The sequence below is a fragment of the Microtus pennsylvanicus genome, chromosome 3 (assembly GCF_037038515.1).
Source record: "Microtus pennsylvanicus isolate mMicPen1 chromosome 3, mMicPen1.hap1, whole genome shotgun sequence".
Classification (NCBI taxonomy): domain Eukaryota; kingdom Metazoa; phylum Chordata; class Mammalia; order Rodentia; family Cricetidae; genus Microtus; species Microtus pennsylvanicus.
Genome location: NC_134581.1, coordinates 81,363,751 through 81,384,940, shown reverse-complemented (window position 1 = coordinate 81,384,940; position 21,190 = coordinate 81,363,751). Strand labels below are relative to the sequence as shown.

At 39.8% G+C, this 21,190-nt stretch overlaps 1 protein-coding gene across 3 annotated transcripts in view; it reads right to left on the bottom strand.

Annotated features, from left to right (window-relative positions):
* Positions 1 to 701: 701 nt before the first annotated feature.
* The window catches only part of LOC142846202 (von Willebrand factor A domain-containing protein 5A-like), a 33,345-nt gene continuing 12,856 nt past the window's right edge, over positions 702 to 21,190 (bottom strand). For 2 of the 3 annotated variants that reach the window (XM_075966315.1, XM_075966312.1), the window contains exons 7-20: positions 20,591 to 20,757; positions 20,248 to 20,336; positions 19,913 to 20,057; positions 19,408 to 19,487; positions 13,912 to 14,026; positions 11,763 to 11,927; positions 11,393 to 11,493; positions 10,491 to 10,699; positions 8,817 to 8,876; positions 8,609 to 8,722; positions 8,377 to 8,493; positions 7,843 to 7,973; positions 1,513 to 1,639; positions 818 to 1,028 (exon numbers count right to left, since the gene is read on the bottom strand). In XM_075966315.1, the coding sequence (XP_075822430.1) occupies positions 949 to 1,028; positions 1,513 to 1,639; positions 7,843 to 7,973; positions 8,377 to 8,493; positions 8,609 to 8,722; positions 8,817 to 8,876; positions 10,491 to 10,699; positions 11,393 to 11,493; positions 11,763 to 11,927; positions 13,912 to 14,026; positions 19,408 to 19,487; positions 19,913 to 20,057; positions 20,248 to 20,336; positions 20,591 to 20,757 (1,700 nt within the window). In that variant the 3' untranslated portion in view covers positions 818 to 948. Of the gene's footprint in view, positions 1,029 to 1,512; positions 1,640 to 7,842; positions 7,974 to 8,376; positions 8,494 to 8,608; positions 8,723 to 8,816; positions 8,877 to 10,490; positions 10,700 to 11,392; positions 11,494 to 11,762; positions 11,928 to 13,911; positions 14,027 to 19,407; positions 19,488 to 19,912; positions 20,058 to 20,247; positions 20,337 to 20,590; positions 20,758 to 21,190 lie in introns of all 3 variants that reach the window. The other variant, XM_075966314.1, reaches the window with a different exon arrangement.

The window sequence follows — 21,190 nt, the reverse complement described above, 5'->3', positions numbered from 1 at the left end:
TTATTATATAGACTCCAAGAATCCAAATTCGGGTCCTCAGGTTTTCATGTTTGTCATTTACCCAGCAGGTCATCCCCCATCCAAAATCTTTTCTACCTTGAGTTAATTTTCTCAAATATTTTGTCACAGTGACAGAAAAGAAGAAAGAACACTTATTGGCATGATAATTTTAAATCCTAGCTATTCTTTATTTTCAACCATAGCAAATGTTCTTTTCTAACACTTGCCTTGAGCCTGGCTAGGAATCTCATAGCACAGTCTAACTCTGAGGACTCACAGCCAACTTACAAGGTGTTTAGAGCTTATGTAGAAACACTAATCTCATAGTATTGGTTAAACCAAAATACTTAGGAAACAGAAATAAAGACATGTAATATAGTCGAAAACATAAATGAAATCAATTCACGATCTTCATAGCAGTTCTGAAATGGGCAATATATGACTTTGGTCTGTCTCTTTGTTATATTGCTGTATTTGTTGTATTGATATTGATTTTCAACTTTCATCCAATTCCTGCTCTTGTGAACATAAACGTTACTACTATGATCCTCAATAATAAAAGAACAAAAATGAGTGGATAACAATAATGCAGATTATTAATTTAAGCATTGCCCAGGATTAATGCTACAGGGCTACTCAAGACTATGCCACCTATTTAATTGTAATTTCTCTGGAAAACTTCAAATGTCATTCTGCATATGAATAAAATAAAAGATGTATTGAAGAAAACATGTTAGGGGACCATAATCACTTCTCGCAGAGTAAGGGATGAGGGCAGAAGATGAGATCCAAAGGTGCTTGAAATAGATAAGCAAGGTTGTGGGGAAGTCCTTTAATGTTATGGCAAGAAAAAAGAAGGTAAAAATAGAACCCAAAACTATCTCAGCCAAAGAGAAAGTGAGGGAATTGGTAGTAGCTAGGAAACATGCTTGATCATGGGTGGCATCCTCAGAAGCCAAAGACAGCTGGGGTCACAGGTAACTTCAGGAGATTACTGCCAGCTTGAACGAGCATCGGGATGGAGGAACCTGTGAGGAGGAAACAAGAGTCAGATCTATGGGACAGGAAAGAGAGGGTTTACAGGAAAGAGAGGGTTTTCTTCAGCTTTCCTTAACTATTCCTTTAATCCCCTTCAGCCCTGATTTACCTTCCTGCACTACCCCTGGCCTTTCCCCTTTCTTGTTCTGATTCTCCTTTAGTCTATCCTGTCCACAGGAACAAGGCAATAAGGATACAATAAACATCCAGGAATACTGGTTATATCTGTAGGGTTAATTTTGCTTGGCTAAGTATGTACATCTATGTTCCTTCCCTTTGCTCAGCTTGTTCCATCCACTAAATACATATTTCATCCTAATCTTGAAAAGGAAGGATTATCACAGGGAACAGACAATGCTCTAAGATAGGATGGTAGAGGCAACAATGTGGTCTCTCTAGCACTCACTCTCTGCCACACATACAGACATAGTTCTTAAGACACATCTGGGAAAGAGGAGGGGGATGTGCTCCTACCTGCATGGTCATGAAGCCAGGCCACAGCCTTCCTTTCCAGAAGCTCCCACTCACACTTCAAGTCCTTGCCATTGCCATGCAGCCAGAGGACAGCCAGTACTGTGGCCCACACTGATGGGTCTCCATCCTTTTAAAGAGAAACTTTTGTAATGCTCCAGGCATTATAGCAATCCACTCAAGAGAAAGTAGATTTACTATCAACTTCCTCATCAATTTAATCTGATATATATAATTCCCTACCCCCTCCTTACCACACAGACTAATAAAGCCTCAGGATTACATTCCATACCACTTAGAAAAGTACTAGGTATGTGGTGTTTCTGTATCTGTCTTAGTCACCCCGCCTCTCTCTCTTCGTGTGTGTGTGTGTGTGTGTGTGTGTGTGTGTGTGCGCGCGCGCGCGTATGTGTGTGTTGATAGGACGATATCAAAACCATGGTAATGCATTCTAGACTACTGTTGCAACCTGCTCTTTGAGACATTTTAAACACTTATTATTTTACTCTACACAGTCTCATTACATGTCAATTTTCCCACTTGCTTTAATCTGTTTCATAAGAGGAACACTTAAGCCAGGGGCATAAAACTTCAAAAATAGTTTCTAAGGACTAGATGCAAAAATCATACTGATTTCAGGTTCCCTATCCTCAGCTGCCCAAGGAACTAACTGGGAACCTCAGCTTGGGCTCCTGGGGGCCCCTCTAGGGTCAATTCTCCTGCCCACCCTAAAGTGGGTCCCTTAACTAAGGATTGTGGTTCCGTGCTCCCCTATCCTAGCGCAATACTGACGAATATCTTGCATATCATCTTAGAACTTTCATCTGGTGAGGGATGGAGATAGAGACAGAGACCCACACTGGAGCACTGGACTGAGCTCCCAAGGTCCCAATGAGGAGCAGAAGGAGGGAGAACATGAGCAAAGAAGTCGGGACCACGAGGGGTGCACCCACCCACTGAGACAGTAGAGCTGATCTACTGGGAGCTCACCAAGGCCAGCTGGACTATTACCAAAAAAAGCATGGGATAAAACTAGACTCTCTGATCATGACGAACAATGAGGGCTGATGAGACGCCAAGGACAATGGCACGCAGTTTTGATCCTACGCAATCTGCTGGCTTGGTGAAAGCCTAGCCAGTCTGGATGTTCACCTTCCTAGATATGGACGGAGGGGGGAGGACCTAGTCCTTACCACAGGGCAGGGAACCCTGACTGCTTTTTGGACTGGAGAGAGAGGGGGAGAGGAGTGGGGGGAAGGGGAGAGGGGTGGGAGGAGGGGGAGAAGAGTGGGAGGAGAGGGAGAAGAGTGGGAGGAGGGGGAGGGAAAGGGGAGGCTGGGAGGAGGTGGAAATTTGTTTTTTTTTTCTTTATTCTTCTTTTATCAATAAAAACATGTTAAAAAAAAAAGAAAAAAAATCATACTGATTTTTTAAATGTATTTTCTTTTTTCCCCAACATAATATTTATATTTATTATTTGGGGGTTTTTACATATACACCTCTGATGTGGCATTCCCCTCAGTATGCTGTGACTATCATTGGTTAATAAAGGACTGTCTTGGGCCTGGGCAGGGCAGAATAGAAGTAGGCAGGGAAAACTAAACTGAATACTGGAAAAAAGAAGACAGAGTCAAAGGGATGCCATGTAGCTGTCGCCTACAACAGACTAGCCCGAAACTTGCTGGCAAACCATAGTCATGTGGTGATACACAGATTAATAGAAATGGGTTGTTAAGAAGTAAGAGCCAACAAATAAGAAGCTAGAGCTAGTAGGCCAAGCAGTTATTTAATTAATACAGTTCCTGTATGGATATTTTAGGGCTGAACAGCTGGGAATAAACAAGCAGCCTCCTATCACACTAACTTCAAAATCCTCCCATGTCTGCTCTCCCACTCTTGTGATATCACCACCAAAAGAAAATAAACAAGTCCAATTCCTATTGCCTGTATACTCACTGGAACTTGGTTCCATTTCCAGTGGCTAGTCCTTTAAAGAAAACTGAGACCTTTCCCACTGCCACTGTCAGAAGCCATCAATTATGGAGAGCTACACATCAGCCTCCTTATTACAATTTTTTCTTATTCTTTTTTTATTTTTACTTTTAAAACAATCTTATTTTACAAGCCAATCCCAGTTCCCCCTCTCTCCAGTTCTACTCCTCTCACCGTCTCTCCACGCACTCTCATCTACTCCTCAGAGACAGTAATTCCTCATTTGGAGAGTCAACAAAGTCTGTCACATCACTAGAGGAAGAACCAAGGTATCTAAGCTGAGTAAGGTATCCCTTCTTAGGGAATGGGCTCCAAGGAACCAGTTGATGCACTAGGGATAAGTACTGGTTCCACTGTTAGTGGTTTCACAAACAGTTCTTCTCAATGGCCTCCTGTCAAAGCTGTTTCTTTTTGTTTGGGTTGGGGGAGGAAGAGACTTTGTCACAGAAGTTTTCTGTGTTTTTCATTCTCAACTGTGAGTCTGCAGTTATCAATACCACTGTTAAAGGAGCTCCTTTGCCCTTTACAGTCAGCTGGAGCATAAGGCATGGATTTCCACATGATTTCTGGTGACAGCACCAACCACTGACATTCACATGGTCTCAGACTTTAGAAGGTGCCACAGACTTCAGTGTGGATATCAATATGGCCTCAGGGCAAGATGGGCCACAGACACTAATATGGTCCCTGGAGGCAACCATACCCATGGACATCAGCATTGATTTAGGTGGCAGCACAAACCATGGATATCCACATGGCCTTCAGTGGTAACATGAGCCACAGATTTCAACAGGGCCCCCTGCAGGACCATGGAACCCAACCTGACCTTAAACACACTGGCACCAGAGAAACCTCCTTCAACAGAACACAAACCATATGGGCACTAAAACTGGAAATTAAAAAAAATGGGATCTCATGATACTGAAAAGCTTCTGTAAGGCAAAGGACACTGTAAATAAGACAAAACAGCAGCCTATGGAATAGGAAAAGATTTTTCCCAGCCTCATATCTGACAAAGGGTAGATTTCCCAAATATATAAAGAACTCAAGAAATAAGAAATCAACAAACAAAATAATCCATTTAAAATAGGTACAGATCTGAATAGAGAATTCTCAACACAGGAATTTCAAATGGCTGAGAAACACTTTTAAAATGTTCAACATCCCTAGCCACCATGGTAAAACAATTCAAAACTGCTCGGAGATTCCAACTTACACATGTTAGAATAGCTAAGACCAAAAACACAAGTGACAGCTTATGCTAAAGAGGATGTGGAGCAAGGGAAATACTCCACCATTACTGATGAGAGTGCAAAACTGTACAGCCACTTTGGAAGTCAATATGGCATTTTCTCAGAAAAAGAATGGGAATCGATCTACCTCAAGATCCAGCTATATCACTCTTTGCATATATGCAGAGGATGCTGCATACCACAGTGATACTTGCTCAGCTATGATCATAGCGGCTTTATTCATAATAACAAGAAACTGGAAATGACCTAGATGACCCTCAAGCAAAGAATGGATAAAGAAAGTGTACATTTACACTATGGAGTATTATTTAGCTGTTAAAAACAATCACATCAAGAAACTTGCTGGCAAATGGATTGAACTAGGAAAAAAATCATTTGGAGTGAGGCAACCCAGACCCAGAAAGACAAATAGGATTTGTACTCACTCATAAGTGGATATTAGATATAATGAAAAGGAAAACCATTCTATAACTCACGGACTCAGAGATGCTAAGAATCTGGGGACACTTTGGACTCCCTGGGAAGGGGAAATAGAATAGATTATTTCATAGGTGTACTGGGGGCAGGTGGGAGTGAGAACAAGAAGGGACAGGAGGGATATGGTATGGGTAGAGGGGAAAAGTACTAAAAGGGATTACTGGAAAGGGGGAGCATTTTGGAGTCAGGTCAAAACTTGGTACAAGAGAAATTCTCAGGAATCTACAAGGGTCACCCTAGCTAAGACTCCTAGCAATAAGGGATATGTAGCCTGAGCTGTAACCAATCAAAACTTCCGGTAGATGGATTGTGACACCACACAACCTTCAACTTACTATTTGTCCCGCCTACAAGATATGCTGGAGCAAAGGTGGCACTGGAACTGTGGGAGCGGCCAACGAATGACTGATACAGCCTGAGACCAATGCCATGAGTATGATCTCACCCCTGACACTGCCTGGAATGCCAGGACCCAGAGTCAAACTAGCCCAAAGACCTAGGATAGAACCAAACAGGACTGGAAAAAAAAACAATGTAATGATGCCTAATGATATTCTGCTATGCTCACAGATTGGTGCCTTCCCCAACTGTCATCAGAGAGGCTTCATCCAGCAACTGATGAAAATAGGTGCAGAAATAAACAGCCAAACATTAGACAGAGCTTGGAGAGTCCTTCCAAAGACTGGAAAGAAGGATTTTTTTTTTTTGAGTCAAAGGAGTCAAACCCACAGAATCAACTAACCTGTCCCCACCAGTCCCCGGGTGCACCCACACACTGAGCCAATGGGGATGTTCTATCGGGAACTCACCAAGGCCAGCTGGCCTGGGTCTGAAAAAGCATGGGATAAATCCGGACTCGTTGAACACAGCGGACAATGAGGACTACTGAGAACTCAAGAACAGTGGCAATGGGTTTTTGATCCTACTGCACATACTGGCTTTGGGGGAGCCTAGGCAGTTTGGATGCTCATCTTACTAGACCTGGATGGAGGTGGGTGGTCCTTGGACTTCCCACAGGGCAGGGAACCCTGATTGCTCTTTGGGCTGACAAGGGAGGGGGACATGATTGGGGGAGGGGGAGGGAAATGGGAGGCGGTGGCGGGGAGGAGACAGAAATCTTTAATAAATAAATAAATAAACAAAAGAATCAACTAACCTGGAATCATAGGAGCTTACAGAGACTGAACTGACATCTAGGGAGCCAGCATGGGATTGATTGTCGTAGGACTACAAGCTAATATATATGACAGTTATATAGCTTGATCTTCAGTGGGAGCAGGGGCTGTCTCTGGTTCTTTTGCCAGCTCTTAGGGCTCTATTTCTCATACTGATTTGTCATATGAAGCCTTAATAGGATGGGAGGTGCCTAAGTCTTATTACAACTTGATATGCCATATTTTCTCTGAATAGAAACTGAGGAGGAGTGGATGGAGAGGGTCAGAGGGGATGAAGGGGAAGAACTGGGATCAAGGAGGGAGGAGATTCAGTGGCCAGAGTGTAAAATAGTAAAAATAATAAAATATAGAAATCATTTTCAAATTTTCAATTGAACTTTAGATAACATGTGATATTTTCCTACTTTACTATATGATTTTATTGAATTGAATTCATGGTCTCCTGTATGCTTGAATTGAGTTTTTCTTAGTGATCTACTTATATAAGTATTAGAAGATTTTTTATTGTTAAAACAGACATCATTTTGACAAGAAGTTACCATGAAATAATTTTGAAGAAATATTCCTATATTTTTACACTAAATATTTAAGTCAGTTTGTATTTTCCAGCATAGATGCCTCTATTGAACAACAAATTCATATCTCATTTGTATTATCTATATTTCATAGACTCGATAGCCATCTATGACTAAAAGATAGTGTACAAGTAGTATGTCCATAGAATGTGTGAAGTTTAATTAATTGTGTTTCATACTTTAATAATTCAGAAGTATATTTATTTTTTTATTGCTTGGGATCTGCCTTTTATAGAGGAGATTATTTTTCAAATAGTATTAGAAGATCCAGAGGGCAATCTTAAAATTCTAAAGAAGGAGTACTTTATCCAGCTTATTTGAGAACACAAATACAACAATATTAGGGCTGTTATTGGAATCTCTAAAGAGAGGGCATTTTAACATTGACTCTAGTTCTGCACTCACTGGTGCAGAGAGAGTTCAGCTTCTTAATGTTCGATTTCTTCATCTATACATAGCTTCAAAATTAAAACCTGCCTTAATTAACTGCAATAAGGAAAATAAGTATAGTAATAATAATGAGTGTTTAAAAATTGTCTGGTATAGTGTGAAGATAAAAATGTTTATTTTTCGACTATGTCTCGGGGAATATGATTAACACAGAAGAGCATTTACTTTCCCTTTGACATCCATGAGTCTGATCTTGCTTTCCTGCAGCTAGGCCATTAATTCCATGTTTCTTATGCTCTGGCTTAAGTGGAAATAATTGCATCTTCTATATATCACACATTCATTTCAATTTGCATTATCTGTATTGTTTATTTCTTATTTCGCAGCCTGACCCTCGTTCATTCCGATCCCTATTATGATCCTACCATCCCAAAGCTCAAACCGTTTCTTTTGTTCCACTTTGCATCTCACCTTGGCAGGGTTTGCAGCCTGGATGTCTTCCAAATTAGTGCCCAAAATCTTGGTCAGATTCTTGCCCAGCTCCCAGGAGCCATTTGCCTTTTGAAGTGAAATCAGCTGCAGAAAAACACTTTCTTCAAAACCTTTGTAAAAGAAATAAAAGAGAGATGGTATGGGGACTTATGGATCACAGCCCACTGGAGGAAGTCTCCGGAAATAAGAGGCTATAGAGAGATTTCTGAAAGAAGTCCACCAAGTATTTCTAATCTGTGATGGGTGGCCAGTTGATCTGGGTTCTAGACACAATGGTAGCAGAATCTGCTGGGGTCTGGCCCTGATGACTGGTGGACTGTGTAGGCAGAGATTGCCAAGGGGACACAAAGAGGTTGCTTGACTACAGAACATTTAAACATATGAAATGTTATTGTAAATTAATGAAGCTAGGTTCTTACTGGCAAAAAATATGGCAATATCATATCTCATGTCCCTCATGCTGCCTCTAATAAGTCACCCCCTATGTAAAGAAAGTTCCAGAATGAAGAGCACCTTCAGGGACACAATCTGAGGAGATTTGAACAGTAGTTTTCTTGGTAGAAGAATATGAATTTTCCATCATTCTGGCAGAACCTTCACTGATCTCCGATGATAGACAAGATAAATAATCTGTGACAAAAAAAAAATTACAGAGAAATTTTTTTCAAGAAAGAAACTCCATCAAACTGTAGAAGTATCTAATAAATCATCCCCTAGGTAAAGAAAGTTTCAGAATGAAGGGTACCTTGAAAGAGACAGTCTGAAGACATTTCAACGATAGTTTCCCTGGTAGAACATGACTTGCTCCTCATTTCGGCAGAATTTTTAAGACTCAAGAATTGTCGACAAAATGCAGGAACTGTGACAAACAAATATTACAGAGAATTTTTTTCAAGAAAGAAATTCCATCAAACTGTAGAAGTGTATCTTCATAGAACTCTAGGGATGCTAACCTTTCAGTCCAAGTCGTGGATGTGAGGCTTTTGATGCACCGAGGTCAGGTAGACCGAAACCTAAAATACACAAAGCACAATGGAGACTGAAACATCCACTGTGTTTTCCAGCAAGCAAATTTTGTAAAAAGAAAAATGTATTTCAGACATATACCCTTCTCTCCATATCAGTCTCACTCACTAACCTCAATGAGCCATTCTCCTGTGTGGTCTCCTCCAATACAGACAGACACTCACCCTCTGAGCCCTCTTTGTACTTCCTATTGAGTTTCTGAAACCCCTTACTTGTGTGTCATACCTTCAATGCTGAAGGATTCTTCCAGATATTCCTCAATTTGAAAAGATCTTTTTCTGTCTCACAAAGCTATTTTACATCTGTCCCTTTCAAAATAAGCACAACTGTACCCTAAGTGTCCAGGTTCAAGATTAGATTGCAAATCTTCTCAGCCCAAGAATATTGTCTTCTCTCTCACCCTGGTTATCTTTTACATGTCCTCACTACTATCAACTCTTGACTACTAAGTCAGCTCCTACCAGTACCCAAAGTACCCAAAGACACACTATGTGCTGACAGTGCACTCCAAGCTCTTCCATAAATGTGAAAACTTTAATCTTACGTAGTAGCCTATGCAACATCTTAATGCATAGATCTTGCCTTCCTCATATTCAGTGATTATGGCTCTAATAGAACCCCCCTCTCTCTCTTGCCCTCGAGTCATTGGTAGCATTCAGAATTATTTTCTATCAGAAATATTTTAATCTTACTTTTAAAATATAACACCCATGTTTATAGTGCTTTAACTTAGGGTTTCTTGTTTTAAAACCATTCTTTTTGGCAGGACCTGCACTTTCTAAGTCCCCAATTCTTCATTTTGTTCAAATACATCAGCATCCTTCAAACTTTATATTTCATTTAACTTAATCTTCAATCAAGCAAATTCTTCCATCATAAATATCTGCAATCACACCCATAATTTCTAATCATGAGAAATATATCAAAATCCTACATTAGAAATCACTTCAGCCCTCTACCTACTTCATTCTTAAGCCAATGTTGATGAACCTGCTGCAAATTATTCAAAAAACCCAATATTCTAATTCAGAGCTTCTGCCTGCTGAAAAAAGGCACCAAATGCAACTGGACCCTCTGCAATCCCAGAAAAATGATGCTATAATTTTGTGTATTTTGCTTTGTTGTTTTTCATTTCCTAAAAATCCCCTTTATCTCCTTCAGATCTCCTCCTTTCTTAAATCCCCTCTTCTACCACTAACATCATCAGATGCAATATAGTCACTATCTGTGTGGCTACTCACTAACCATCAAAACAGAAGTCAGATTCAAATTAAAAGATTTGATTATTCAATATTTATGAGGTTTCTGCATTGTAACATGTTCTGATATTCTTCCGCATGTCTATAGTAAATCTCTGTCCCAGTTGGACACAATCTATTTCTCTAGAATATTTAAGGCAGTGTAAATCCTAGGTGTAGAAGGAAGAAGAAAACAACAAATTTAAGAAATGTTATTAAATTTAAATGTATGAGTTTCTAAAACTTATCATTGTTTATATAATGTACTTATATATCTGATAATCATTATAAATGAGTTTAAATTTGGGTAAAACTTATGAGACCTAACTGTACATCCCATTGTAGGCAAAGAATCATACAAACCTGGTGTTGGAATCACTCTGGGAGACAGAGGCCCCTGCACTGGCTGATTGAGCTCCTTGTTTATGGCAATGAAAGCTGTGAAGGAGCTGAGGACCCCAGACTGAATGCTGATATTCACCACATCCTTCTCTTCTCCTTTTGAAGTCTTATGGGAGCCCAAGTCCTTGATCTGAATCAATGATTTTGCAGCCAACCGATGAATAGTGAAACTGAAAGAAGACACTGGAGAAAATTAAAGAAAAGCAACTGCAAATCAAGTACTAAGGACTCTTAATAGCTAGTGACTGTATATAGCAGGGATGGCTAGAAGAAGATTTCAGATGAAGGAATGAGGAAGACAAGAGCTTAGAGGATATAGAAGACTTCAGTGAGAGGAGTGACAGAAACATCATGAATGGCAGAGAAAAAAATAAAGCGAGTGTGGTGGTTTGAATAGAAATGACCCCATAGACTCAGGTGTTTGAATGCTTGGCCAATAGGGAGGTGTGGTCTTCTTGTTGGTGTGGCCTTGCTGGTAGAAGTGTGTCACTATGTTTGTGGTCTTTGAGCTCTCAGATGCTCAAGACCATGTAAGCAACCTATGCAACATCTTATTTAATCCAGTGTGGCATTCATTCCCTGCTGCCTCAGATCAAGATGTAAAATTCTTGGCTCTTCCAACTCCATGTCTGCCTTCATGCCACCATGCTTCCGGTTATGACAATAACAGGCTAAACCTCTGAACTGTAAGACAGAACTATTAAATGTTTTCCTTTATAAGAAAAGCTAGGACACCATGCCATGATCAAGGTCCCTTCACCACAATAGAAAATCTAATCAAGTCAGTACATGAAAGGAGAAGAAGAGAAGAGAAGGGAGAGGTGGGGATGTATTGAGATTGAGAAGCAAAGCTTAATTCTTACCTGGTATTTGCCTTGGGCTGTATGGAAAATGTCACCCTGTTTTTAAGAACCTTGCCTTGAAGGGTATACTTGAGGCACACTTCTCCTGAGCTCTCCACTTTCTACAAATAAGAGACAAGCAGGATTGACAAAACAGACATACATTCAGGAAAATGGTGAGCACTGGGGAAGCGCCTCAGCTCAAAGCAAGGCCACACTAAGAATCAAGCAGTACAGGGGATAATATAGACTTGGCATGAAGGAGACGATGAGACACTGGCTGCCTGCAAACTGATATTGCTTGCTAAAACCTCAAGCAATCGTTGGTGTTAATAAAACTGCTGACATGGTGTTTCACTTAGTAAAGGAATGAACAAGAATAGTTACTCACAGGCATAGTCCCAGTCAATTGGGCATAGATGATTAACCTCTGACCCCTAAAGATGACAGTCTGCTTTGGGGAAAGCATGTTAGCTGACAGGCCAGCTGGCAAATCCCATTTTAGAGAGATGTCGTTCACTGAAGAGTTTAGAGCAAACTTCAGAGACCCAAGAGCCTGTTGGAAGACAGAGGAGCCAGAATTATACACAAGAAAGATAATAATGGTGGTCATCCATTGAGTATTTAGCAGGACCAAGGAGGCAATGTATGTCTTACCAAGTCACAAGTGGTGAAAGAAAAATGCAATTCTTTCTCTAATTATATGTATGGTAAAGTAACATTTGAGAGATGTAAAAGTGTAAGTGGAAATGAGGGCAACACTTAAGAAAGGAGACTTCTGCAAAAGTCAGTCAGAAGAGGGATAGGAACAACATGGAAAAAGAAGCTTAGAAATATCAGAAATATAGTGCTTTTCATATGCTAATCAAGGAATGTGAACTTATACCTTTGAGTCTATCACCCTCACACCTGCCGATCTTTTCCTTTCTTTTTCTTTTTCTTTTTTTAATTCTTTTTTTTATTTTTTAATTTATTTATTTACTAAAGATTTCTGTCACTTCCCCACCACCGCCTCCCATTTCCCTCCCCCTCCCCCAATCATGTCCCCCTCCCTCCTCAGCCCAAAGAGCAATCAGGGTTCCCTGCCCTGTGGGAAGTCCAAGGAACCCCCCACCTCTATCCAGGTCTCCTAAGGTGAGCATCCAAACTGCCTAGGCTCCTACAAAGCCAGTGCGTGCAGTAGGATCAGAAACCCATTGCCATTGTTCTTGAGTTCTCAGTAGTCCTCATTGTCCACCATGTTCAGCAAGTCCGGTTTTATCCCAGGCTTTTTCAGACCCAGGCCAGCTGGCCTTGGTGAGTTCCCAATAGAACATCCCCATTGTCTCAGTGTGTGGGTGCACCCCTTGCGGTCCTGAGTTCCTTGCTCGTGCTCTCTCTCCTTCTGCTCCTGATTTGGACCTTGAGATTTATGTCCAGTGCTCCAATGTGCGTCTCTGTCTCTGTCTCCTTTCATCGCCTGATGAAGGTTAATATTCAGGAGGATGCCTATATGTTTTTCTTTGGGTTCTCCTTATTTAGCTTCTCTAGGATCACTAACTATAGGCTCAATGTCCTTTATTTATGGCTAGAAACCAAATATGAGTGAGTACATCCCATGCTCCTCTTTTTGGGTCTGGCTTACCTCACTCAGGATAGTGTTTTCTATTTCCATCCATTTGCATGCAAAATTCAAGAAGCCCTTGTTTTTTACTGCTGAGTAGTACTCTAATATGTATATATTCCATACTTTCTTCATCCATTCTTCTATTGAAGGGCATCTAGGTTGTTTCCAGGTTCTGGCTATTACAAACAATGCTGCTATGAACATAGTAGAGCATATATTTTTGTTGTATGATAAGGCCTCTCTTGGGTATATTCCCAAGAGTGGTATTGCTGGGTCTAGGGGTAAGTTGATCCCGAATTTCCTGAGAAACCGCCCCACTGCTTTCCAAAGTGGTTGCACAAGTTTGCATTCCCACCAGCAATGGATGAGTGTACAACCTCTCCAGCAAAGGCTATCATTGGTGTTTTTTATTTTAGCCATTCTGACAGATGTAAGATGGTATCTTAAAGTTGTCTTGATTTGCATTTCCCTGATCGCTAAGGAAGTTGAGCATGACCTTAAGTGTCTTTTGGCCATTTGAAGTTCTTCTGTTGAGAATTCTCTGTTCAGTTCAGTGCCCCATTTTATAATTGGGTTGATTTTCTGTCTTTTCCATGGAGAATAAATTTCTACCTGATCTATTCAGAGTATAGACTACAGACTCAGGCAGAGCAGCCAAAGCTTCCACCTTCTCTTTCTAGTCTTGAAAAGAAAAACCACAAACTTTTTATTTATCTTGTCTCTGGATTTCCAGCTACCACAGTTAGATGCCAGTCTTTCGATGTTGTAATGAACCCTTTCTAACAAAGTACCAAGTAGATTCACTAGTGGATAGCCCCGAACTTATGAAAGTGTGTCCTCCAGAAGAGTGGAGCATCTGCCTTTGCAACAGGGTTCCTGTTGCGCCTAATACTCACTCTGGACATGCAACTCTGGACACTTGGCCAACTCTCACCTTGGTCTGCATCCTGTCCTTGCCTGTGATAAACTCTGCAGTGCCCCCTGATACCCGGGCAATGCCTTTGATTAAACTGGTGGAGGCTCCTTCTCCAATACCAAAAGAGAAACATCTGCAACATTGAAATGATGGTTAGAGACAGGTTTTCCATTGTAGAATTACCAGTTAACATGGACAAAAACTCAAGAAGACTAAAGATACTTACTTGAAAGTCAGTGCAAAGGCATATTTAGAAATCAGATCCTCTTTCTATGGGTTTTAATAAATGCTTAAATGAGTTATATAATTTAATGTCACAAGTCTACTATGAAGAAAGGTTCCATTTCATTTGTTAATGAAGATCTGGAACTCAAAAACTTTGCAAAATCTGTCCAAAGTTTTATTTATTTATCTATATTTATTTATTTAATCTATAAATTTCCTCTAGTAAAATATATAGTAGTCAAAAAATAAATGAAAATGTAAACATTTTAGAAAATATAAATAGTCAAGTAATGCACAGACACATTGGCTGATACATTCAGTATCTGTGTGATTTTCTTTAATGTCAGCCATCAGCCCCAAATTTCATGACATGGGGCCTTAAAATTAGTGTTTTCAATATGTAAGCATGAGGGTCAAAGTTTATATTGTAGTTTTATTTCCTCTCAATAACTTATAATGCTGTCACTATTGGTTTTAGCATTTTTAATTTAATTGATAAAACAGACAGATTAGTGGAATTTCCAAACATTTGTCACGTGGAAGACCTAGAGGTGAAATATGTGGCTTCTTAAGAGATTCTGACATTAAAGAACTCAGATACAAGGATCAAGAAAAAACACTGTGAATTATACTCACAGAAATACTAGACTAGGTTATCCAAGCCAGAGTGAACTAGAGACCTATCAACAGTAATTTTAAAAATTCGTGTAGAAGCAGACAACTACCAAGATAATAGCTCCAATTGCTGTTAAGAGAATATGAACTTATGAGCCGCGACTTTGAAATGGAGAAAAGAAAAGGGAAATGAGCCTGTCCACTTACTAATCGAAGCATTTGACAAGTGTGGATGGCTGAACACCTAAGCAGTTTCAGAGAAGGTACAAAACTGTAGAGTTTTGAACTTTGTCAGTAGAAGGTATTCTTGAAAACACTTGAGAACTTTTCATAGAAAAATGCAGAAATACTAAAACTTAAGAGGTAGATATATGCAAGAAATGGCCCAGGTATGAAATTCATCATACTCTATCAGGATTAAGTTTGTTGATTCTTTGTCTGAGCACCCATAGAAATCAAAGAGGAAGACCTATCAGAGGAAAATACCATTTAAATACCAAGAGTCCTAAAACATCTACTAAGTCCACTATGTCTGAATAGCACATTGTCCGTTTCTAATAATAAATTAAGACAGAAAAATTTCATAAAATAGGAAAAGTGGAGGTTTTCTATCTCATTTTTTTGATCCTAGAAGTACATGGGTAGAAAAACCTCACAATATAATTTGAAGTTCATGGGATTTCTTCTCATTGATAAATATTCAATGTCCTAAGCTACACAGGTCAAATGAATTCCAGAAGATGTGGCAAATATTGTTCATTAATAATGAGATGGGTTTGCCCAAAATTGCAAGGTGGTACTAAGATGTAACCATATTCACTGTTTCCACATAAAATAATAAAGAATAAAACCACCACCTACCTCAACATGTGGATAAAATTCATTTGTTGAATTCAATCATCATTTATTACTCAAATATACATACTCCATTAGTACATACATGTGCATAGTGAAATCATGACTAAGAAGAAAAGAATGGAAGGAAGGAAGGGAGAAAGGGAGGGAGGGAGAGTGAATGGACAGAAGGAAGCAAGGAAATCTTGATAATTAGCAGAATAGATGTTCTAGTGCACTGGAAATTAAGAATTACCAGAGAGATGATTAATTCACATGGTGTAGTCTTCGAATACATTCAGTGACAAAAAAAATATAAAATTACCAAATATCTGTAGCAAAATGAACTGGAAGTATATTTTAGACACTCTAAAAGGAAGAAATTATAGATGCCAGTAGGTAATCCTAGATTATTGGGACTTAAACCAGGAAAAGTGAAAGTTTAAATTTTGTTTGGCAATAAAGAGTTCGAGGTAAGACTCTATCTCAACCTAGATGCTCTTCAATGGAAGAATGGATGAAGAAAGTGTGGAATATATACACATTAGAGTACTACTCAGTGGTAAAAAACAATGACATCTTGAATTTTGCTTCCAAATGGGTGGAAATAGAAAACACTATCCTGAGTGTGGTAACCCAGACCCCAAAAGATGAACATGGGATGTACTCACTCATAATTGGTTTCTAGTCATAAATAAAGGACATTGAACCTATAATTTGTGATCCTAGAGAAGCTAAGTAAGAAGGTGAACCCAAAGAAAAACATATAGTCATTCTCCTGGATATTGGAAGTAGACAAGACTGCCAGGCAAAAATGGGGACTTGGGGGTGGGGTGGGATGTGGGTAAGGGGAAATAGGGAGAGAAAAGTGAGAAGGGGAGGATGGGGAGAGCTTGGGAAATGGGATGATTGGGATAAAGGAAGGGTGGATATGGGAGCAGGGAAGTATATATCCTAATTAAGGGAGCCATCTTAGGGTTGGGAAGAGACTTAACTCTAGAGGGGCTCCCAGGTGTCAAGCGAAATGTCCCCAGTTAGTTCCTTGGGCAGCTGAGAAGAGGGAGCCTGAAATGGCCCTATTGTATAGCCATACTGATGAATATCTTGTATATCACCACAGAAATTTTATCTGGTGATGGATAGAAATAGAGACAGAGACCCACATTAGAGCACCGGAATGAGCTCCCAAGGTCCCAATGAGGAGCAGAAGGAGGGAGAACATGAGCAAGGAAGTCGGGACCGCGAGGGGTGTGTCCACCCACTGAGATGGTGGGGTTGATCTATTGGGAGCTCACCAAGGCCAGCTGGACTGGGACTGAAAAAGCATGGAATAAAACCGGACTCTCTGAACATGGTGGACAATGAAGGCTGAGGAGAAGCCAAGGACAATGGCACTGGGTTTTGATCCTACTGCATGTACTGGCTTTGTGGGAGCCTAGTCTGTTTGGATGCTCACCTTTTTAGACCTGGATGGAGGGGGGAGGACCTTGGACTTCCCACAGGGCAGGGAACCCTGACTGCTCTTCAGACTTGAGAGGGAGGGGGAGAGGAGTGGGGGGAGGGAGAAAAAAGTGGGGGGAGGGGGAAAGAATTGGGAGGTGGGAAGGAGGCAGAAATTTTTTCATAAATAAATAAAAATAAAATAAAACAAAATGCAAACAGAGTTGAGTGCCTGGACAAAGCTCGGTACTGCAGGTGAATCTGGTGCTGAGTTTCTTAATTTAAAACTGAAAGGGAGATAGTCTATTTGTCAGAAAAAGCTTCTCTTTGAAACTATGGGTTACTAAACAAAACCCAAAAGCTGAGAAATGTATAACTACTCATGAGTTGTTGTTCAAGGAGGCCCAGAAAACAAAAGCGAGTCTTGCCATTGCTCATGGTTGTCTACCTAAGACCCTAATGTTGAAGCCACCATACACCTTGGTTGTATGATATAGAGAAATCAAAAGATACTATAAAAGTTGCTGAGGGGAAAAGGCATCTATGATCTTAAGCATCTGTGAGCCCTATGAACTATAATATTATTTGTCAGGACAATATACTCACTAAAGCAATAGTTGTATGACCGTTATGGGAATAACATCCTAAGTATCAGTGAGAAGGGTATTCATAGCCTTCAGTTGTATATCCAAGGGTAAACCTGCCAGGATTCAATGGACAGCCCCAATCCAGTGGTAGTAGAGATGGCAATGATTAAACAAAATTGGTCACACTATAAAACAAAAAGACATAAACAAAAAAAAAGAACAGGTAGAAAAGGGAAGATTGATGGAGATGTGGAGGAGATGGGAAAGGGTGAGAAGAGAGAGTAACTAGAATGTGTATTACATGTGTGGAACTAACAAAGAACCAAAATATAGAGTAAAATCATTTGAAAGGAAAGGTAAACTATCTACATAACTTGAATAGAAAAAAATAACTTTACAGAGCACATGCAAAATTCATAACTCCAAAGAGAAACTTAAGGGAATACAAATTAAAATGGCAATTACTTGAGTAAGGTGTGGTACCAGAAAATTAATTGAGTAAGGCTGCAACCCGAGAATTCTAGAAGAAAAGACAGGTGAAAACACACCCACTGAGGCCAGACTGATCTTACTAAAGACCAGTCAGAACTGCATAGGGAAGCCTCTTAGAAAACAAAGTAGAGGAATAATCTTAATAGTGAAAATGTAAGCTACAGAGTAAGAAAATTGTCATTAATATATTCAACTATAAAATCAAATACATCTCAGTAAAAAAAAAGAAAATTTACTAGAGAAAATAATAACAGTAGTATGGAGATTTAAAAGAATACCAAAATGACACTCTAAATATGAAATATTAAAAGTTGAATGAAGTAGAACTATCAGAAAAATAAAACTTTAAACCCTGAGCAACTTTAATTCCCATGCACAAAACTGGGTAAATTTTAAGAAAATAAACACTCAAATTGTGAGGTAATGAAGCAACTGGAATCCATTTGTAAAGCTGATTTGACTTAAATTACTACAGCGTGTGAAATTGCCTTTCCACAGAAATTGGACAACTCTGTTTACTTAAAGAACAGTACAGTTCATGTGACTCTGCTTTGCTTTCTGTAGAGTTGGAGTCCAAGATCCCTTCTAAATACACAGTATCACGTGTCTTTAGCTAACTCATATTTTCCCATATAAATTAAATCTCCAGTAGATGGCTCATGATAGGTAATTCAGTCACTACAGAGACCGAAGAAAGTCCGTCATTATGAGAATCAATATAAAATATTCTGAGCTACTTCATGGAAAAACACACTTATGTAACTTGAATATGATTGTGTGTACATATAAACAAACTGGTGAGATAAAGAAAGAAGAAGGTGAGGTATATGGAAAGACACACAAACCACAAAACTCAGTAGGATGGCAAATCAAGGAAATTTCACATAATCCATACAAATTTTATTTGAGCTAGGTTTAAACAAGTGAGTTGTGGAAAGAGCAAGAGAAGATTGATAACTGCCTAGCTCCAGACCTGTGATGGATGCACAGGTAGCACACTGTGATAACTAATCTGCCCAGATAACAATGATTTGAGTAACTTTCTATGTTAAATTACCAGTATCTTTATAATGAAAATGCAATCAATATATCCTTTAGAGATTTGCAAAAATAAGGAACACTGACATTGTGGTATCAGTGTTAAGTGGAAAACTACTTTTTAAAATTTTATAGAAATTAAAGGATCAGCTAGTTAACTGGAAAGCCCTTGAGTCACTTGTCCCTTTAGAAGCATGAGATCCCATGATATCGTGTGGAACATGCTATATATGGTGCTGCTTACGGTCCAGTCAGAAACTTAGAAACCACACTCTCCCCATACCTGTGCTTCTTGCTGTTTAACTGAACTGTTTTAATGACACTAAATGTGTCGTCAACTTCTCCATCTGTGAAGACAAAGAGCTGAAAAACAAAGAAAAAGATGCATTCATCAAGTTTCTGTTGAGTTCATCAGAGGACAACAGCATTGGGCCTCATGGTCCACAACTATTTCCAGTCCTTGTAACTTCTTCACACGGGGCTGGGGACCCTAGTGCTCCACTGTCATTTACATGTGGCCACAGACACTCTTTACTGGGAAGAGTTTCACACCCTGGAAGTTTCACATCCTCCCCATGAACCTTGCATCTTAAACTTTCGAGGTACCACAAAAGACTGTAGACTCCATGCCCTCAAGGAATAGAGGAAGAACACTGCCTCTGATCGGTTTTCTCTTCATTCTATGGCAGACGGTTTAAATTTACACACTATTTACACAATTATATTGGGAGAACTGGTTAGTGGAAAATCTCACAGTTTTTTCCTCTCATCTTGGTTCTAAAGCTCACCTGTAAGGAATGTCCAGGAATGAAGGGAGCTTTGTAAATATCGCAGAGTGGTTTCAAGATTTCAGTGCCTCCTAGGTCTGCTTTTAAATGCTTCACCCTTTCCACTGCCTTCTCCATTGTTTTCTGAGTGTACTTCACACTCTCCCTTAGAGAAACAAGCATGTCTAGTCACATGGCAATAGTGCACATTGCTATTCCTATTGCAAAATTACTATCACAAAAATTGTTCCTGAAACCCCCAGTGTTGATAACTACTCTGCACTAGTCAGATTAAAATTACAGCCCCTCCTTTAAAGTACACTATTTCACAATCCATAGTCTTCCCACAAACTTACGGAAAGAATTTTTCATAGGAAGATCCAAATCCATAGATGTTGAAATAACAACCCATAGGCAAACTCTTCAGCAACAGCAGCAGAGTTTCCTGAGGGCGAGAGATGAGGAGATGGAGTGAGAGAAAGCTCTACCAAACATCCAAACCATGGTCTGATTCCTAATGGTATAAAAAGACATCATCTTTTGTCACCTTTCATTTCAAGGCTGAGATTAGAGTGGCCATGCTTGTTACTGCTCAGATGAAGAATGGACCTACAGCTATGACTTGACCATACACATGCCCTTTCCAACCATCCTCACATGGCACTGCTGAACAGTGAACGATGAAGATTCTGGCTTTACCTTGGCAGCCTCTATGCGTCGCTGAGAATTTTGGTTGTTCATGCGACATCCCATACTTCCTGAGCGGTCCATGAGGAACACAAATTCTCCACAGGCCTTTGAGAACTCCACTTCTGGGATGTCTGGATAGAAGCTCACCATTGCAGAAGGAGCTCCCATCAAACTATCTGTATAGAAAGGAGAAAACCCTATAAGGTACAAGAAAATTCAGGTGCTCTAAAGTCTCCAAGAACCAATCATCAATTCAATACAGAACTGAGAAAACTCACATACAAAGTTTATTCTTTTTGTGCTGTGTGCAAGAGTAGCGTTATTTTGAATATGTAAAGTGCATTTCTCCCCACACTGAGAGACAGGTGGTTTTCATGACACTAGCATTCTTCTGAGAAGCCAGATGCTCATGAGAATAATGGGAATGGATGTCCACACTCTTTAGAACAGGGCCATGTAGGCAGTAGACAGTTCTCCATTTATAGTGTAGGCTAGTTCTTTCAAACCAATTCAAATGGTTTCGCTTCATAAGTCAGAGCTTCCTTGTTTATAATTGAGCATCTCTGCTTCTTGTCCCCAGTTTCATCTTCTGAAACAACAGGGTAGTAA